Source organism: Amblyomma mixtum, chromosome 3 (assembly GCF_055824585.1).
Source record: "Amblyomma mixtum isolate Tamu chromosome 3, ASM5582458v1, whole genome shotgun sequence".
NCBI classification, from domain to species: domain Eukaryota; kingdom Metazoa; phylum Arthropoda; class Arachnida; order Ixodida; family Ixodidae; genus Amblyomma; species Amblyomma mixtum.
The window spans coordinates 232,689,417-232,705,339 of NC_143014.1; the positions used below are offsets into that span (position 1 = coordinate 232,689,417).

Here is a 15,923-nt window from a genome sequence, read left to right on the forward strand (position 1 = left end):
CTGAATTTTCTCAAAGCATAAGTTAATTTATTGCCTTTTTCCTGGAATGCCGAATACAACACGCATCCGGCAATGCCTGAACGTGGTAACGTTTTCGCGGTATCGGTGTAAGTTCAACGTGGGAAAACCCAAGTTGCCGCTACGAATAATTGCACAGATCAGTGCAATAGAAACATCCAGTAAACAAATGAAAACTGAAAAATACGATGAACGCACTTTAGAGCAGAGAAGAGCCGGCAACAGGTGGGCAAAAGTGTTGACTGGTGCTATCTGGTTATTTTGCACAACAGTAGCAGTTTTTGGGTTCAGGTTGAGCCAATTCGCCCAAAACACTTGGCCACTGCTGTAGCAGGAGTACTTGTCCAGCAGCATGCGTGTGGTGGTTGTTGCAGTGGTATTCACAGTCGAGAACCTCGCAGTGTGGATACCCAGTCTTATTTACCAGAACTGTTTATTGCTTCTAATCCTTTGCACTGGCATTTGAGAGAAGTATGCTTGCAAGCTTGTTTTCAGATTTGTGATTGGTTCGCATGGCATATAGCAGGGAAGCCAGGTGGCTCGCATGGCATGCAGCAGGGAAGCCAGGTGGCTCGCATGGCATGCAGCAGGGAAGCCAGGTGGCTCGCATGGCATGCAGCAGGGAAGCCAGGTGGCTCGCATGGCATGCAGCAGGGAAGCCAGGTGGCTCGCATGGCATGCAGCAGGGAAGCCAGGTGGCTCGCATGGCATGCAGCAGGGAAGCCAGGTGGCTCGCATGGCATGCAGCAGGGAAGCCAGGTGGCTCGCATGGCATACAGCAGGGAATACAGCCTTGTTCTGTTCACATGAGTACCACATTATGAAGGAGGTCTGCTACTTCATAATATGGCTGCGAGTATTGAGAGTGCCCAGCTTCCCTTTCTTGCCTTGTCTGTGGCCACTTGATCTGGTTGCTGTCTTGGCTGCAGACAATAGCACTGAGTGCAGGCGCCAGAAGAATGCTACTCTTGTGTGCCATTCCTGTGTGGTTTGTGTGCACATGAGTTTCAGGTTTCTTTTGTTTAAATTTAATATTTTTAACATTTTTGAAAATTCTACAGGAAACTCATTCTATACCTTGAGCTTGGCTCTTGATGGCCTTAGCTGCCTATGTGCCATAAAACCCAACACAACACAAAACTCTTCTGTTTAAATTGAAGGTGCTTGGTCAGCCATGCGCATAGTTGGCTATAATTAACTAGGCATAAAACAGCGTCTCGTTTGTGTGTTTTAGTTCTGGATCTTATGTGGTTAGAACAGTAATGTAGTAAACTGGTTGGTTTTGGACTTTCGTGAATGCATGAATTTGCTGATGTCTTCTTTCCTGGCGGTGGTTTTTTTTTCTTGATTGGATGCATGCTCTCTTGTGTTACAGTTTCACTTGTGCCTTCAAGTTCCAGGAATATTGCATAAAACTGGTCGGGTTGATTTTGGCCATCGTTTTGCCCTGGATGGTGGTGCCTGTCGTGCAGGAATGGGATAACTGCCAGACAGCGGCCAGAGCCAGTCTGCTTCATGTCGGCAACATAAGAGTGTGCACCTAGCCCTGTTAGAATCTTGCCATTTTTCTATGACAAATGGTCTGATTGGCTTGGTTCTGTTAAAAAAGCAGTGTTGTAGTGTTAGGACAGGACATCGGCAAGAGTAGTAGTATCTGTTGCAATGTGTTGCTGTTCCTGGTGACATGGATCAGTTAGCGTAGATTGCTATTTTGATGATTATAACAGCTCCATCCATGTGCACTTAACAGGTAATCCTTAATAAAACGTGTGCGCTCTTGGGTCTGCAAAAAGCATTGTCGATGTAGGCAAATTGCTGATATTGTTATTGCAGGCATACGTTACTGGTTGTTTATTTGGACTTCAATTTTACGCTTCTGAAATTGTGCTCACTGGCTTTAAGAGTTACAAGACCCATTTCAAGTCCTGCAGCCTTTTTTGTCACCTCTTGTGCTAGTGTGCGGAGTCACTTGTGTCAGTAGTGAGGTGAAGCGTTCCTCTAGTGCCAGGAGCAACGAAAGGACGCATGGAGGCAGCTGCCTTACTTAGAGTAGTATGCACCAGGGAAGATTTTGCTTAGGGCTCCTCAGTAAAAAAGCTTTCAGACTGACATGAAGGGGCCTCACTGCAGTGAAGGCTTCCTTACTGAGGTAAGGAAGCTTTCAGAGTTTGCGGGTATATATTAGTATGCTCAGTTGTCTTCATTGCTACAGACTGAAGGCTGTTCATATCCGAGCCTTATGCAGTTTACATGAACAGCAAACAGGGACTTCGGGCACTCAGATGTGTGCAGTCTAGTGAGCAAACTCATGCCCGGCTCTGATGTTCAGCTCTTCAGGGCGCTTTTACACAGTTATGTACGTTGCCAACTTACCACTTTATCCTAGTGTGTGTTCTAGCTAGCGCCAATTTCTTAATTTCGGGCAAATTTATGCCAGTTTGCGAACTGAGCAAAAGCTATTTCACAAATTCACAAAATACAGTTTGTTGCACACCTTTTAGCCATTTTCTAGCTGACATATTTTCCAGGAGTGTTTTCTTTTCTGGATTTCATGTGCCATGTTTGTATGGGCATGTAAAAAATTAGCCATTCGTGTTTTCTGTTTAATTTAAAACTAACGAATTGGCTTTCATGAGGCCTTGATATGCCATGTAGGCCGAACAATGTTTGTTTTGAGTGGAAAAGAATGGTACCTCAATGGGTTAACATACACATTGGGAATTGCTGACCCAAATCCACTGGGATGGTTGTTAAATTAGTTTAGTGCTCATGCTTGTGGCATTTGTTGCTGTCTACCCATTGGCGGTGTAGATGTTTTCAGGTAACTGGAAAGCAGTGTAAGCAATTGCAAAGCAGAGTGTGTGTATGAATGTGGGGGGGGGGGGGGGGGGGGGGGGGGTCGCTTCCTGGGTCACGCAAAAAAAGGAACATTAGTGTCCTGTTCACTACCACTAGGCAGCATCTCAGGTTTATGGGTGGTGGCATCAAGAATTGCAGCTGCAAAGTGCCGTGCACTGGCTAGAGCCCACCGGCGGCTTTTTGAATGGCCGGTGGGTGTAAACACAGTGCAAAAGCAATGTTAAGTGTGTCTTGGCTGACCCTGAGGGCCTCTGTGGTTTGTTGAAGGGCCAGGTTTTTGACACTCCAACAAGGAGGAAACTGGTTTGAGCTGTGTGGGGTGCAGTCGTCTCTGCGCCGAGGTTTGCTTTCGAACAGTTGTGTCACTTGTCTCCCTTTTCTCTTCCCTGCCACCAGACGGCTCTCCTGATGCCAAGAAACTGGCCGCCGTGAACGACCGTGAGTTGCCTTGTGTGTTGTTAGTAGTGTTGAATGTCAACAGGAGGAGCTGGGGAAGCATTTGCTGCTCTAATTTGGGGCATGTGGGCAGTGCTTCGCTTTCACATGTGTTAGTGGCTGTGCAGTGCACATTACTGTGCTTACACTGAGGCACAAAGCCCATACTGGCTTTTGCTGGGGGGGGTGGGGGGGGTGCACTGTATACTGCATGAGAGGCAGTTGCTTGTGCTGAACTGGTGGTGGGATGATTTGTATGTGTGTGACATTGTGACATCATGTTAGTTAGTGGCTTGCTGTGCAGACACCCAAATTGGAGGCGCCTAAAGTGCTTAGTCTTTTTCTTTATCTTATTTCCCGGTAGTGTTGGTAGATTAGGGGGGGGGGGGGGGGTGCACTCTGTAATGGGGCTGTGTAAATTAAGGCAGCATTGCATGGGTGTTGGTTTACGCAGCATGCATGGTGGCTGGCTGATGTTCTCATACGATCCTTCTAATGGGGTCTCTCACTTTTTATTCCATTGCAGCCTTTGGAGCACAGCTAGCAGCTATGGCTCAACAGAGGTGAGGCGTTAACCTGCGGCTGTGGCAAACTTCGTTCTGTACCTGTGCGAAGTTTCCTGGCTGTTAGCGTGCGTTCCTCGCGATTTCTGTGTCGTTCAAGAAACTCTCATGAAAGAAACTCTCATGACCTGTTTCTTGATGGAAGTTTATTCTCTATCTCTAGCTCTTTTTATTCATCTCATTATTCAAGTTGTTCATCAAATATTGCGGCCAGATAAGATTAGCATGGGTTGTGAATGTTTGCAGTGGAGGTGCTCTGACCTCAGATTTTAATTCACTGGTGGGTAATAAGTCACTGAGGGAAGTGGGGCATGTTGGGATGGAATATATGTGGACTAGAACAGACAGGTGCAGATCAGTAGTGCAGACTGACATTGCATGGTGTCATTTTTGTCTTTTTAAACATGGCAAAAAAACTTTTCCCCGTACTAATGAGAAATAATAAGCTGGTTGCATTCTCCGTTTCAAAAGGAGATTTAGTAATTCCCAGTTACGGGTGAAGATGGTTGCATTCACAAGGAGTGCTGTACCATGAGCGGTTACAAGTGATAACAAAATTGAATAGCTTGCTTGACGCTTGCAAACGGACCTTGCATAGTGGCAGTCGATGTTGTGTGCTAGGAAGTGCTTGCAGTGGAGAAATGGGAATGCAGTGAAATCCCAATATGATGCTTGCGGGACACACAAATTTTGTGAGAATAGGGACTTTCTTCTTGGTGAAATTAGCCTCTGAATAGTGGCAGATTGGACTCTGTAGTGCAGGAAACCTCCCTTTTTTTTTCTCGAAATTGGCCTCGGTTGTGATGCAACGTGGGCGGTTTTGTGCCCTGATTTGATAACTTGGTATTTAGCCTCTGTTAACCATTGTGCATGGCCTCAAAAACTGCCTGGCATCTGCCACGGTGGCTTGGTGTGGACAGGGCGCTCGGATACCCAGCCTGGAGGACCGTGGTCCAGTGCGAGCTTTAGTGGCCGGGTTTTGGTGGAGGGGAATCGCGAAAGGCGCCGCCATGTGCCGTGCTATCTCGGCGCACGCCGAAGAACCGGAGGTGGTCCAAATTAACCGGGAGCTCTCCAGCGTGGCGTCCCTCGCAGCCTCGCTTCGAAATGAACCCCCGCAATTCTGCCTTGTGTCTTTCAGGGGTCTAGCAAACGCCGCACCGGCTGTTGAAGAGTGGAGTGTACCTGACAAGATGGTCGGACTGAGTGAGTGTGCACCCTGCGTGGGCTTCAGCACCCCTTTAGGCCACTGGTAGAAGTCTCGACATGCTTCTATTCAGTGTAGAAAAATGTTCTAGCCTCATTGCAGAGTGCAGCTCATAGTAGTCCTAATGTCAACACACCGGGAACAAAGTGCTTTGGGCAGTGAAACTGTTTGGGTGTCTGTACGTAAGCGAGCAGTTCGTTCTTTAGTACACTGGTGTTCCTATGTCTGTGGGCTTTCAAAGGTGGAAAATCATTCTTGTGGTCCGTTATGCTGTGCTGTACACGTCATGATGAAAGTGCAGTCCTCACCTTGAAGGGCACCAGAAAAGCAGTTTTAGCTTTGCCTCCTCTCTGCACGACAGGCCGCCTTGTGGGCCCCAGTACTGGAGGTCACGCTGCTTCAGATGTGCAGCAATTGGTGCAGTTGTGGTGCCAGCCCCAAGGGCAAGGGTGTGATGCAGTGCACTGCTTGCATGCAGTCATCGGTCGGGGAGGCGAGCAGATCAGCCGGCTGCAGGCGGAGTCTGGTTGCAAGATCCAGATGGCCCCCGACTGTGGGGGTATGTCGGAGCGACCCTGCACCCTGACTGGACCACGGCATGCCATTGAGTAAGTCTGGGAAGTTGGTTGGCATTTCGACTGTGTGCTAATGCAGTAAGACATGGCAACGCGACATTCTTGCCTAATGCGTCAGCGGTACATACTTGCTAGCATTTCCAAATTGTCTGAGAGACTCATATTTTGCTGAGCCTCCCGGTTGTAGGGACCTGGTCCTTGTCAGAAATTCATCCCCGACATTGTTAGAAACCTTTTCTAAAGAAAAAAATGCCGCATGCATAATAGGTCAACTATTCCTAGTTGCTTATTTACTCGCCTAGCTGCGCCGGTAAACGACGAGCTGCCAGCTTTGAGTGGGACTAATGCAGCTCTAAAGGGGGGACACTACGCTAAAAAGTGAACTTCTGAACTGCCCACTTCATTGAAACTCTCACAGCTGGTTTATAACACTCCTGGGGCCATCTCTGACTAATTTTTGTATGAAGCACGTTGTGCAACCTTTATGACAAGGATGACTGTGCTTGCTTAGGAAAACTGTCGTTGAAAGGGTAAATTTCAACATTTTTATGTGGGCTTGGGAATTCCCTGAGCACACATGTGGAATTAATTTGCTTAGTTTTACAATATTTTAAGAGATACCACACTACAAGAAAGTCATTGGTTTTTCAGTTTGCACCATTTTTTAAACTCATTTTAAGTGTGTAAAGAAGTAAAAACCGGGCAAACTGAGTTCACAATTGTGTTCCTCACAAAATTTAGCTCCAGAAATCCTGCTATGATACTGTTATCAAATATAAGCCAGCCCCTTAGGTTCCAGTGAAAGCGAGGAAGTGGTTCAAAAGCTCTCTTCAAAAAATTATTTAAAGAAATCTTGTAGTTTTTTTTAAAACAAACGGCGTGTTTCTGGTGTCAGTTCAGCAGTGCGGGAGCCATTATGTCGGATTTTTTCCTGGTTTCATTTCTTTGAGCTTTTATGGTGCATTTCTGGGCCGTGCGCCAGTTTCGTGCGATCGAAGGATATGCTACTCGAAACTGGAATGCAGGTGGCAGAGGGTTCAACTTGTGTGGCAAAGTCTGTCTTGAGGGGGGATGCGGGTCTTAACGTTGGATGGCATTAGCATAATTTGAATGGCAGAGCATGACAAAGCAAGGGAAGCAGAGAGTGCTGCAGCGTGTTCTCTTACTGTTAGTGCATGACACTCAACTGTTAAAACAGTGGTACCGCTAGTAGTGCTACAAGGTTGGCTGAGGTGTGTGTTCATGAATGCAGGAAGGCTAAGGACATGATCAACCAGATCATCAGCCGTGGGGGGGACCCAAGCCAGCTGAACGATGGCCATGTGGTTGTGGAGCTCATGGTGCCGGGGCCCCGGGTGGGTCTGGTCATCGGAAAGGGCGGCGAGACCATCCGGGGGTTGCAGGTGAGTCCTTTGGAGAGGAAGGGCAGCTAGCTTTTTCAAGTGTGCATTAAAGACATCCCTCAGCAGTATTTGTGTATTGGTCAACTCTCTTGTATACCAGTCATTGGTGTGGTGGTTTAGTTGCTGACTGCTCGTGCTGGATTACTGCTGTGCCTTTGGAAGAAGATGCAGGCGAAATTTATCAACATATAGGCTCCGCAGCACAGATTTGTTGTTATTGTTGGAAGATTTCGTTTAGAGGGGTCTTTGGAACAATTTGTCGCTGAAATTTTTTGGCTGGAGGTTCATACTAATGAAGCTTTACAGTATGCCAAGGTTGGTCAGATGTGCAACACAAGGCAGGCAGGATGATCGCTCTGCTTGTTCTTAACAGCTAAGCAGTTTCCAACCTGTGTGTGCTGTGCAGGAGCGAGCCAACGTGAAGATGGTGATGATCCAGGACGGCCCCCAGCAATCCATGATGGACAAGCCCCTCCGCATCACCGGCGAGAAGAGCAAGTGCGAGGTGTGTGTGGCTGCGTGCTCGTGTGGACCAGCTTTCTTGAGCGTTCGTCTTGTCCACTCTGGAATGGCATTGATGGGTGTGGCATGCCTGGCACAAGAGGCAAATGTGTGGCTCTGTGAACTTCTTGAATGCAGTCCATGATGCTGCAGCACATCTGCCGGTCCTGGTCTGTCGCGCGCAGTTAGGCCTCCCAGGTGGAGAGCTCCAAGCCCCGGGGTGGGGTTGGGGGGGGGTTCAGTAAGACACATCCATGAGGATGTGTGTTAGGGTAGCAGTGGGGTGGGAGCACAAGCAACTGGAAGGGGTGAAGGCACCCAGGTGGATGCGGGATAGTAGGTAGGGGGTGGGCAGTGTTTGCGTTTGCAGGCGGCGCCACGGGATGTGGTGGTGGTTGGTAAGGGATAGGTGGCCCGATAGGCCTGCGTCAGCTCGCTGGAGGTATGCACGCGCTCTCTCGAGTCGTCCAGGCTAGAGTCTGCCGCCGCCGCCTGGTTTATCAGTCCTCAGGCATGGACATTGGGTGGCCTCACTACCAGGGTTTCCCAGTGTGCAGGCTCCCAGTTCAGCTCCGCCTGGTGGGGCAGTGTAGCAGGAAGGGACTGTAAGACAAGAGTAGGTGGTCTCGTGGGTCCTGCCTCTAGCAAAATTTAGTGGTGCGGTTTTAGAGTTGGAAAGAAGGTTCCGGGCTTCAGTGTGGGCAATGGCAGCGTCTTCTGCTGACTCGGGTGGAGGTGGTGGGTGGGAGGAGGGCAGAGATGAGTGCACAGCCCGTGTGGTCTACAACCGCCAACACAGCAGCTGTGCCCGCGCAAACCGCGTGTTCGGACCCGCAGTATCTGTGGAGGGCATGTGTGGCGTGGTACACGGGGTGTGTGTTGCATGGGAGGGGTTTAATTAGGTTGGAGAGGTTTTAGTGAGCCGTAGGTATTAAGCTTGTCTGTGGGCTTCAGCCAGTTCATGTGTGGTGTTGTGTAGTCCTAAGCTATTGAGAAATGTGTGGTGCTTTCCAGCGAGTGAAAGAAACGGCAGTCCACCATTCTCAAATTTTTTAAGTCCTAAGCTCACTTTGCGGAAGTAAATTGTTTCAAGTCAAAGCTGCACTGTTTTCATTTTTGGAGCTTTCCTCACCGTTGCATTTTTCCGGCTGTTAATTTCTTTTTCCCAGTCCGGTGGAAAAAAAAACAACATATGAACGGGGTTGCACTGTAGTGGGCACGGAACTGCATAATCACAGCTACTGTGTCCCAACTGCTTCTGGAAGTGTGGGTTTCCTAGATGTTCTGCTTTCTCTGGTAGTGAATTAGACTAGGCACAGCTATGGGAGAATGGCTTTGACCATTGAAAATTTGCACAAATTCGAGTTGCATCAAAGCAACCTGGTGGTGTCGATCTCTTTACTGCGTGCCCTCAATATTTAGCAGTGGGTCATGGGCTCAGTAAACTGATGTCGCTAGTGCCTGTTGTTAAGTTTCAAAACAACTTGCTGGGCCAAATTAAGATGTAACTTAACATTTAGTCATGAGGGTCTTCGGAATATGAGCGAAACTACCGTATTTACTCGAATCTAGGCCGGCCACGATTCTAAGCCGAGACCCGAAAGTTGAAGGCCACAGAAAAAAAAAAAAACTTACCTCGATTGTAGGCCGGCCGAAAAAACAACTGTGAACAAGAGGTACAGCACGCAAACGACATTTATTGCCAGGAACCCGCTCAGGCTGATCCCGGGCTGGCGTTGCATATGTCTCCTCGCCCAAACGCCAGCCCGGGATCAGCCGCCGAAGTCCCGCCCGGCTTGAAGATTTGATGACTGCTCTGCAGCGAGTATAACTTTCCGCTTGAAGGCGGCACTATAATGGCACCGCCTGTTTGGTGCCATGGTGTTGGTGATAAAAATCACGCACGAAAACTTCACTGCTGCGAATGTGCTCACGCCACCGCACGAGAACAGAACAAGGCCAAAATGGCAGCCAGTGCTCATGTGTGCTTTGATCAGTATCGGCTACGGATAGCAACGGCTACAGTGCTGTCTTTCGTTGGCGTTTTGTGGGGGCGCCACCTGCGTGCTACATTTATTCGTATTTTACGAATACTAAACCTCGAAACGAAATCCTCGAATCTAAGCCGACATAAGAGTTCTACATCTCGTTTTTTTTAAAAAACTATCGGCCTAGATTCGAATAAATACGGTACTCCTTCCTACGGTATACTGGCATGGCAATAAGCTGAAGTGATGTTTGTGGTGAAATTCGATTTTAGACGTTTTGGCAGCTCCTAGGAGTCCAAAAAATCTGTATAGTTTGTGACCCCCTTTTTGAAGCCTTATTTTTTGCCCTTTTTGAAGCCTTAATGTCAGTGCACGTTAAAGAACCCCAGGTGCTTGAAATTTCTGGAGCCCTCCACTATGGCGTCCCTCATAGCCTGAGTTGCTTTGGGACGTTAAACCCCCATAAACCATACGCCATCAACAAATGTTGGCCATATCTGGCGGGCCTGGCTGCTTAGCTGGAGGAACTGGGTCCAATCCTGGCTGTGATGGCTGCATTCTCGTGGATGCAAATTGCAAAAGGCACCGTTGTGCTATGTGATGTAAGAACTCCAGGTAGTCTAAATTAATCTGGAGCTCTCCACTGCAGTGTCCCTCATAGTCCATGTGTAGCTTGAAGAAAGACATTACTGTACCATTTACAAGTAATAAATTCTGCAAGTTTCTTAGCAATGCAATTTAGATTATCAAGGATTAGCTTCAGGTAGGTTTATAAATGTATGTTGGCTGATGTTGCATCAACTGTCAGTACAGGCTGGCATTATTTATTATTGTTAATTAAAAGACGCACATAAAGCTAGGACAAAGACAGAGAAGGAGGCAGGACTAGCGCTCGTCCTGTCTCCTCTTTGTCCTAGTTTTATGCACTAGTCTTTTAATAAACTGACACACCAACTAGCCCAGCTTTCCGCCTTGATTATTTATTATGCCGTCTGTAATTGACTTCATATGCACGCTAAGAGCTAGTGAGGCTGTAACAGCAGCCAGTGATGATTGATACATTGTTGCGAGGCACTTGAGTTGGTTCAGAGTTGGGTACCATTTTGGCGAGGACCTAATGTATGCACTATCCATCACCTGCCTGCTGCCTTTCTGAGCTGGCAGGTGTCAAAAAAATGTGCTAGAGTAAAGTACTGGAGGTAATTCGCTGACACCCCAAGAGCTACATTGTACCTCTGTGAGGGGAGTTAGATAGTACTCCTCCAGACATGTGCTGCACATCAGGTTCGAAGTGTCGGTTGTTGACCTGCAATGATTGGGGGGGCGGGGCTGGTGCAGTGCTTGAAGCCTCCTTTGCTCTTGTTTTGCAGTATGCCAAGCGCCTGGTCCTCGACCTCATCACAGAGAAGGAGCTGGAGGTGAGTGCCCCCCGTTCTGCACCTTCTTGGAGCAGCCCTTTCCAATCTTTGGGGACCAGGCAGATCTCATTTCCCTGGTCCCCGACAAGGAAGGGCACATCATGCATGGGGCATGGTCTGTGTGCTTCGCCAGCTGTGCAGCGGGGTGCACTAAAGCCCTGTGCCACATGCTGTGGTACCTTATTTACTCTATTCTGAGCACCCCCTCCCATTTTTTTTTTTTTCCCACAATCTCTATGCCCAAAGTGAGTGTCAGTGGATGACTCTTTCATTAGGGCTGTCAGACAACTGACACCAAACAAAGCAGTGGCACGCTCGCGAAACCCAGTTCTGCAGAGCACCGCCGATACCAGGCCCATGTGGCAACGCGCTGGTAGCATTATCAGGGTCGCCTGTAAAATGCTTTCGGTTGGTTTCTGGCATTCTGTGGCCATGATCTGTTGTTTAGTGTCGGATCGCAGCAACGCAAAAAGCTGGAGATGGGATGCCACAAGACTGGCTCGCCGCCAGATTGAGCAAACTTGCTTGGTGCTTGGCTCTGCATTCTTCCTCTAAAAAGGGGTGGGGGAGATGCTTAGCTTCATCAACACTTGTTTTTGCACCTTTTAGCAAAAATGGGGGGGGGGGGGGGTGCTTAGAATGATGACAACATGGTTAGCCTGTGTGTATTCTTTGTATTCTTCCAGAAATGCAGTGTGTACTGTTATAGCACTTGGGTGTGGTCTGGTCAGGGAAATTGAGCAAATTGGTTGACTGATGTAATTAGCCTGAGGAGCTCACTATAGCTGGTTTACAACTATGAGCTAGTCTTTCTTGGTTTGGGGATGGGTTGACAGTTGCAGTCTGTGGGAGCTGTCGATTGGCTGTGAAATTGTGGCTGAGGCATTCCCCCCCTCTCAGAATGTGCGCAGAGGCTTTGGTGGGGGTGGTCCGGGTGGACCTGGTGGTGGAGAATATGGTGGACCTCCTGGCGGTGGTCCCGGAGGAGGAGGAGGACCTGGAGGTGCTTCCCAGGAGGTGCTTGTGCCCAAGCAGGCAGTGGGCGTGGTGATCGGCAAGCAGGGCGACATGATCAAGCGCATCCAGCAGGAGACCGGTGCTCGTGTCCAGTTCCAGCAGCCCCAGGACGACAATGCCCCGGACCGCGTGTGCCTGCTGACCGGTGGGCCCGACCAGGTGCACCACGCTGCCTCCTTCATTGGCGAGCTCATCCAGAGTGTGCTGGTGAGTGGGCCTGGACATGTTCGTGGCTGTTTAGCATGCGACGAACTGTTCTTCCTAGTGCATTTCAGTGCAGTTGTGACAGCTGCTGAATTAAGAGGGTGGCTCCAGCAAGGTTATCAAGGTGATGGGGACCGCTGAAGACAGTAAACGTTTCATAGTAAGCAGTGGCTTGTACTGAAGCGCTTTTTTTGTGAGGTTTCAGTGTGGACCACATTAGACAAAGCACACCGGCCAAGTCGTGTGTAATGATCCGCTGTCTGGCGTGTCGGTGGGCAGCAGGTCATGCAAGAAGCCCTACGGCGGCTAGGGTGCACTGTAGTCTTCCTTTTGTGGGTTAAGGGAGTATCGTCGTAACGCTTCCCTTTTTTCTTTCTGGTGAACCTGGGCACTGCTGCGTAATTGGCAGCATGACTGTGGTTCTAGGTGCAGTCTCAACAGAACAACACTCCGCTGGTACGTTCGTACCACGGGTTTGCAGAATGTTTTAGAAGGATCGGAGCAACCGTATTTCTGGCAGGTCGTCTAAAGCATCGATTTCGAGCTGCATGTGACTGCTATTTAACGCTCACTGACTCACCTAGTCCTTGCTGAAACCGCGCCTGGTTTTGCAACTGCCATGAAAGCTGACAGATTTTTGGAAAGTACATGTTGTTTGTTCTCTATCCAGACCGATCGGTCAGGGTTCTGATTGAATTTGATGGCAACGAAGCTTTTGCTTGAGTGAAATTTTTAGCGGGTCCCTTGAGCTTCAGTGTAGTGGGATTTGACTGCACTCTACCACAGTGCGTTCCTTCCCCCTGCTCAAGTTCCTACTCCCGCCTTCACGTAAAACAGGTCGTGGCATTGATCTTGCCGTGAAGGACACTGGCGCTGTCACGTTACCAACACTATCGCACGCTCTTTTGCAGCACACTTCGATAGGAAAGATCACTCTGTGAGTGTAGAGCAGAAATTGCAGAGATTATCCAAGCTGATCAGTCTTAATTGCTGTATAAACGCGTGTAAGGAACGGAACGTTAAAAAGTTCTGACAGTTTTTTTTGTGCAAGTCAACCTTCATACCATACATCCACCATCTCTTCCATCAGACTGTCCTTCTGCTTGTCAAGAACGAAAAATGTGTGGTCGACAAGTTGTGTCCCTGCGTCATCTGCAGTTGTGTGGCCGGTGTTCAGCATCATTCCCTTCAAAAGGAGTTCCCTGTATCATGGTGTGCTTTGACGATTTTGTGGTAGTTGACGGCACTGGCCAGTCTTGGTGAGATCATGCTTAACACCGGGTCTGAAGTTCAGGTGCGCATTTTTTACGCGAGGTTCAAAGGTAAATTCTCGATCACAAGTGGGGGTTCATTATGAGAGTGGGTTCATTGCGAGAGCGAATACGGTATGTTCCCTAATTTAATTTGTATCCTGTAATTAGATGAGTTCAAGTGTGAGTAGCTTGTACCAGCTGCATGCCTTTTGAGGTCAACATTTGACAGCTTGTACCAGCTGCATGCCTTGGGGCTTTGCTGATGCCAGCCAGGTAGCACTGCTTTTCTCTTGTGTGAAATGTTTTGGGCATGATGAATGGCAGTGCAATCTCCCATTGCAAAGTGTTCTTACTTGACTTGTCTGACACTGGCAGGCATTTTTTTTTTTTTTCTTTGCACGCATGCGAAAACAGCAAGTGCTCTGAACAGAGTAACTTTATGCTCCGAGCCAGTGGTCTGCACTACTGCTGTTTAGTTATTGTTGATGTTCATTGGTTTGTCACAATTGTCTAGTTGTGCTTTGCATGAAGTGAGCGTAGCAAGATATGAGATGCACATTTGAGACTCCTCTTCACATGAAGTGGACTTGCAGAGTAACACCACAGCCCTCTGCTGCAAAACTGACTGAAAGGTACTTTAATGAGTTGGTTCCCATGACGGTTGTAATTCCTAAAAGAACAGTGTTTCATCTGGAGTATGCCAAGGCAGGTAGTAAAACCTCGTTCATTGGAACGAAGAAATGCCCAAATGATCCCCCCTCTCTCCCTTTTGCAAATGTCCACTGTCAGCTGTAGATGTTTGTGGAGAGGCTGGACTCTCATAGTGTGTTCAGGTACATGTGTACCATTTTGCTGCCTCTGTGGGGGTTGTCCTCGGAAGGAAAAAAAAATTAATGAAGTCACAATTATAAAATTGAGCATTTGTATTTTTGTGTGCAGATTCCAAATGTGTCGGTCTATGTAAATAAGTCCTTGTGCACTTGCGTAATGTGTTGTGTAACTTTTTTGCTCCGAGGTTTTAAGAAATTGTTGCAGGGAACATGCTAAAATGCAGTTCATTGATTTCTCTTGGCATCGAGCTACGCAGTGTGGGTAAAATTATCGTCCTGCCTGTTGTGGAAGTGTGGGATTTTAAAGTTGTAAGTTCAAGTCTGGGTGAACAGGATGCGGCTGTTTCTCTGGGTGTTAGAGGCGTCGTGGCAGTGGCATGACCTCTGAGATTTGTACCCGGCTTGCTTGTTTGTGCTGACCTGGAAGGCCTCAGTAGTGTGCTGTGTTAGCTTTTGCTGTTGAGAGATGGATGACTTGACCACTGATCAGGTATAGTGATTCAGGCGCGCCACAGTGTCTTCAGCCCTCCGAATCTGAAGCCGCGTGGTTGAGCATGAAACGCGGCATGCACGAAATGAACGAATAGGAGCTTAGACTGATGCTTGCTGCGCGTCTGTTTTTCGGTGCCCTTGGTGGGCAGCTTGTTGCAGTCATAGCAGCTAACCTGCTGGTGTACTGCAGTGTAGTTGCTCATCTGCAGTAATTACTGCACCTAAAGTTTGAAACCAAGCTTGAAGTCTACACTGGTGTTACCAAAACAGGATATCGGCGGAAAACGTGCTCATTTGGTTTGACAGTTTGCTTACGACTCTGGCTCGGAAGGCTGGCAAATCTGGCACTGTGTTCACGGCTGTGCTGGTGATGTCTGCTTTTCAATCGTAATGCTTGTGCAGCCTCGTGACTCTCAAGTGCCACGGAGGTTCCGCTGTTGTTTCGGTCTTTGAGCGGCGCTCGCGAGACGGTTGCACGCTGCTTGATTTTTCGCCTTTGCAGTCATGCTCCCAGGCGGTTGCGCACCCTCTCTGCTGCTGCGTAAGTTGGGACGCGCTGAACGCTGCCAAGCCTCTTCCGTATTTAAGGGGGGACACGGCTCTTTGCGGCCGAAAATTGGTCAAAAAATCGCATTTTCAATCTTTTCATTTTCGCGATACTGAGGTGATTGCGCAGCTATCTACGAATTTTCGTTGAAAAATGCTGCCTAATTCATGAGTTACAGCGTTCCAAAGACGTGAGACCGCGCGCGCGGCCTTTTAAATTGAGGTCTAATCGCACCGAACTTTGACTGCCCGCAGTTCGAAAAATACGCGCTCCGCCGGCGCCATTTTGGTTTCGTTTGAAAGGTCTCGATTCAGGCTATTTCCATATTCCGGTTGGCAACTATGAGCAAGCCCAAGCAGCGGCAAACAAAGAAACAAAATTGGGCAAAACACGCTCTGTTCTCAAAATCACGTGACCAAAATGGCGACTTTTGGTTGGTTGACGGCGTTGACCGTTTGCAGCCCGGCGCCATTTTGTGTGGGTCGGGCAGTCCTACTGTCACGGCGAAGTGAGGTTTGTCGGGCGCTAAGTGCGAAATATTTCAATGTACGCAAGTCTTAATCAAAAAGCACTAAAAGATACCGTATTTACTCGCATAATAGGCGCACTTTTT

General features: G+C 48.4%; 1 protein-coding gene across 7 annotated transcripts in view; it reads left to right on the forward strand.

Moving 5' to 3' along the window:
- The window catches only part of Psi (P-element somatic inhibitor), a 40,374-nt gene that overhangs the window by 2,194 nt on the left and 22,257 nt on the right, over window positions 1-15,923 (forward strand). For 3 of the 7 annotated variants that reach the window (XM_089583008.1, XM_089583004.1, XM_089583006.1), the window contains exons 3-8: window positions 3,274-3,315; window positions 5,444-5,690; window positions 6,910-7,060; window positions 7,467-7,565; window positions 10,920-10,967; window positions 11,868-12,191. In XM_089583008.1, coding sequence (XP_089439134.1) covers window positions 3,274-3,315; window positions 5,444-5,690; window positions 6,910-7,060; window positions 7,467-7,565; window positions 10,920-10,967; window positions 11,868-12,191 — 911 coding nt within the window. Of the gene's footprint in view, window positions 1-3,273; window positions 3,316-3,838; window positions 3,876-5,016; window positions 5,082-5,443; window positions 5,691-6,909; window positions 7,061-7,466; window positions 7,566-10,919; window positions 10,968-11,867; window positions 12,192-15,923 lie in introns of those variants that run through there. The other 4 variants (XM_089583005.1, XM_089583007.1, XM_089583010.1 and 1 more) reach the window with 3 other exon arrangements.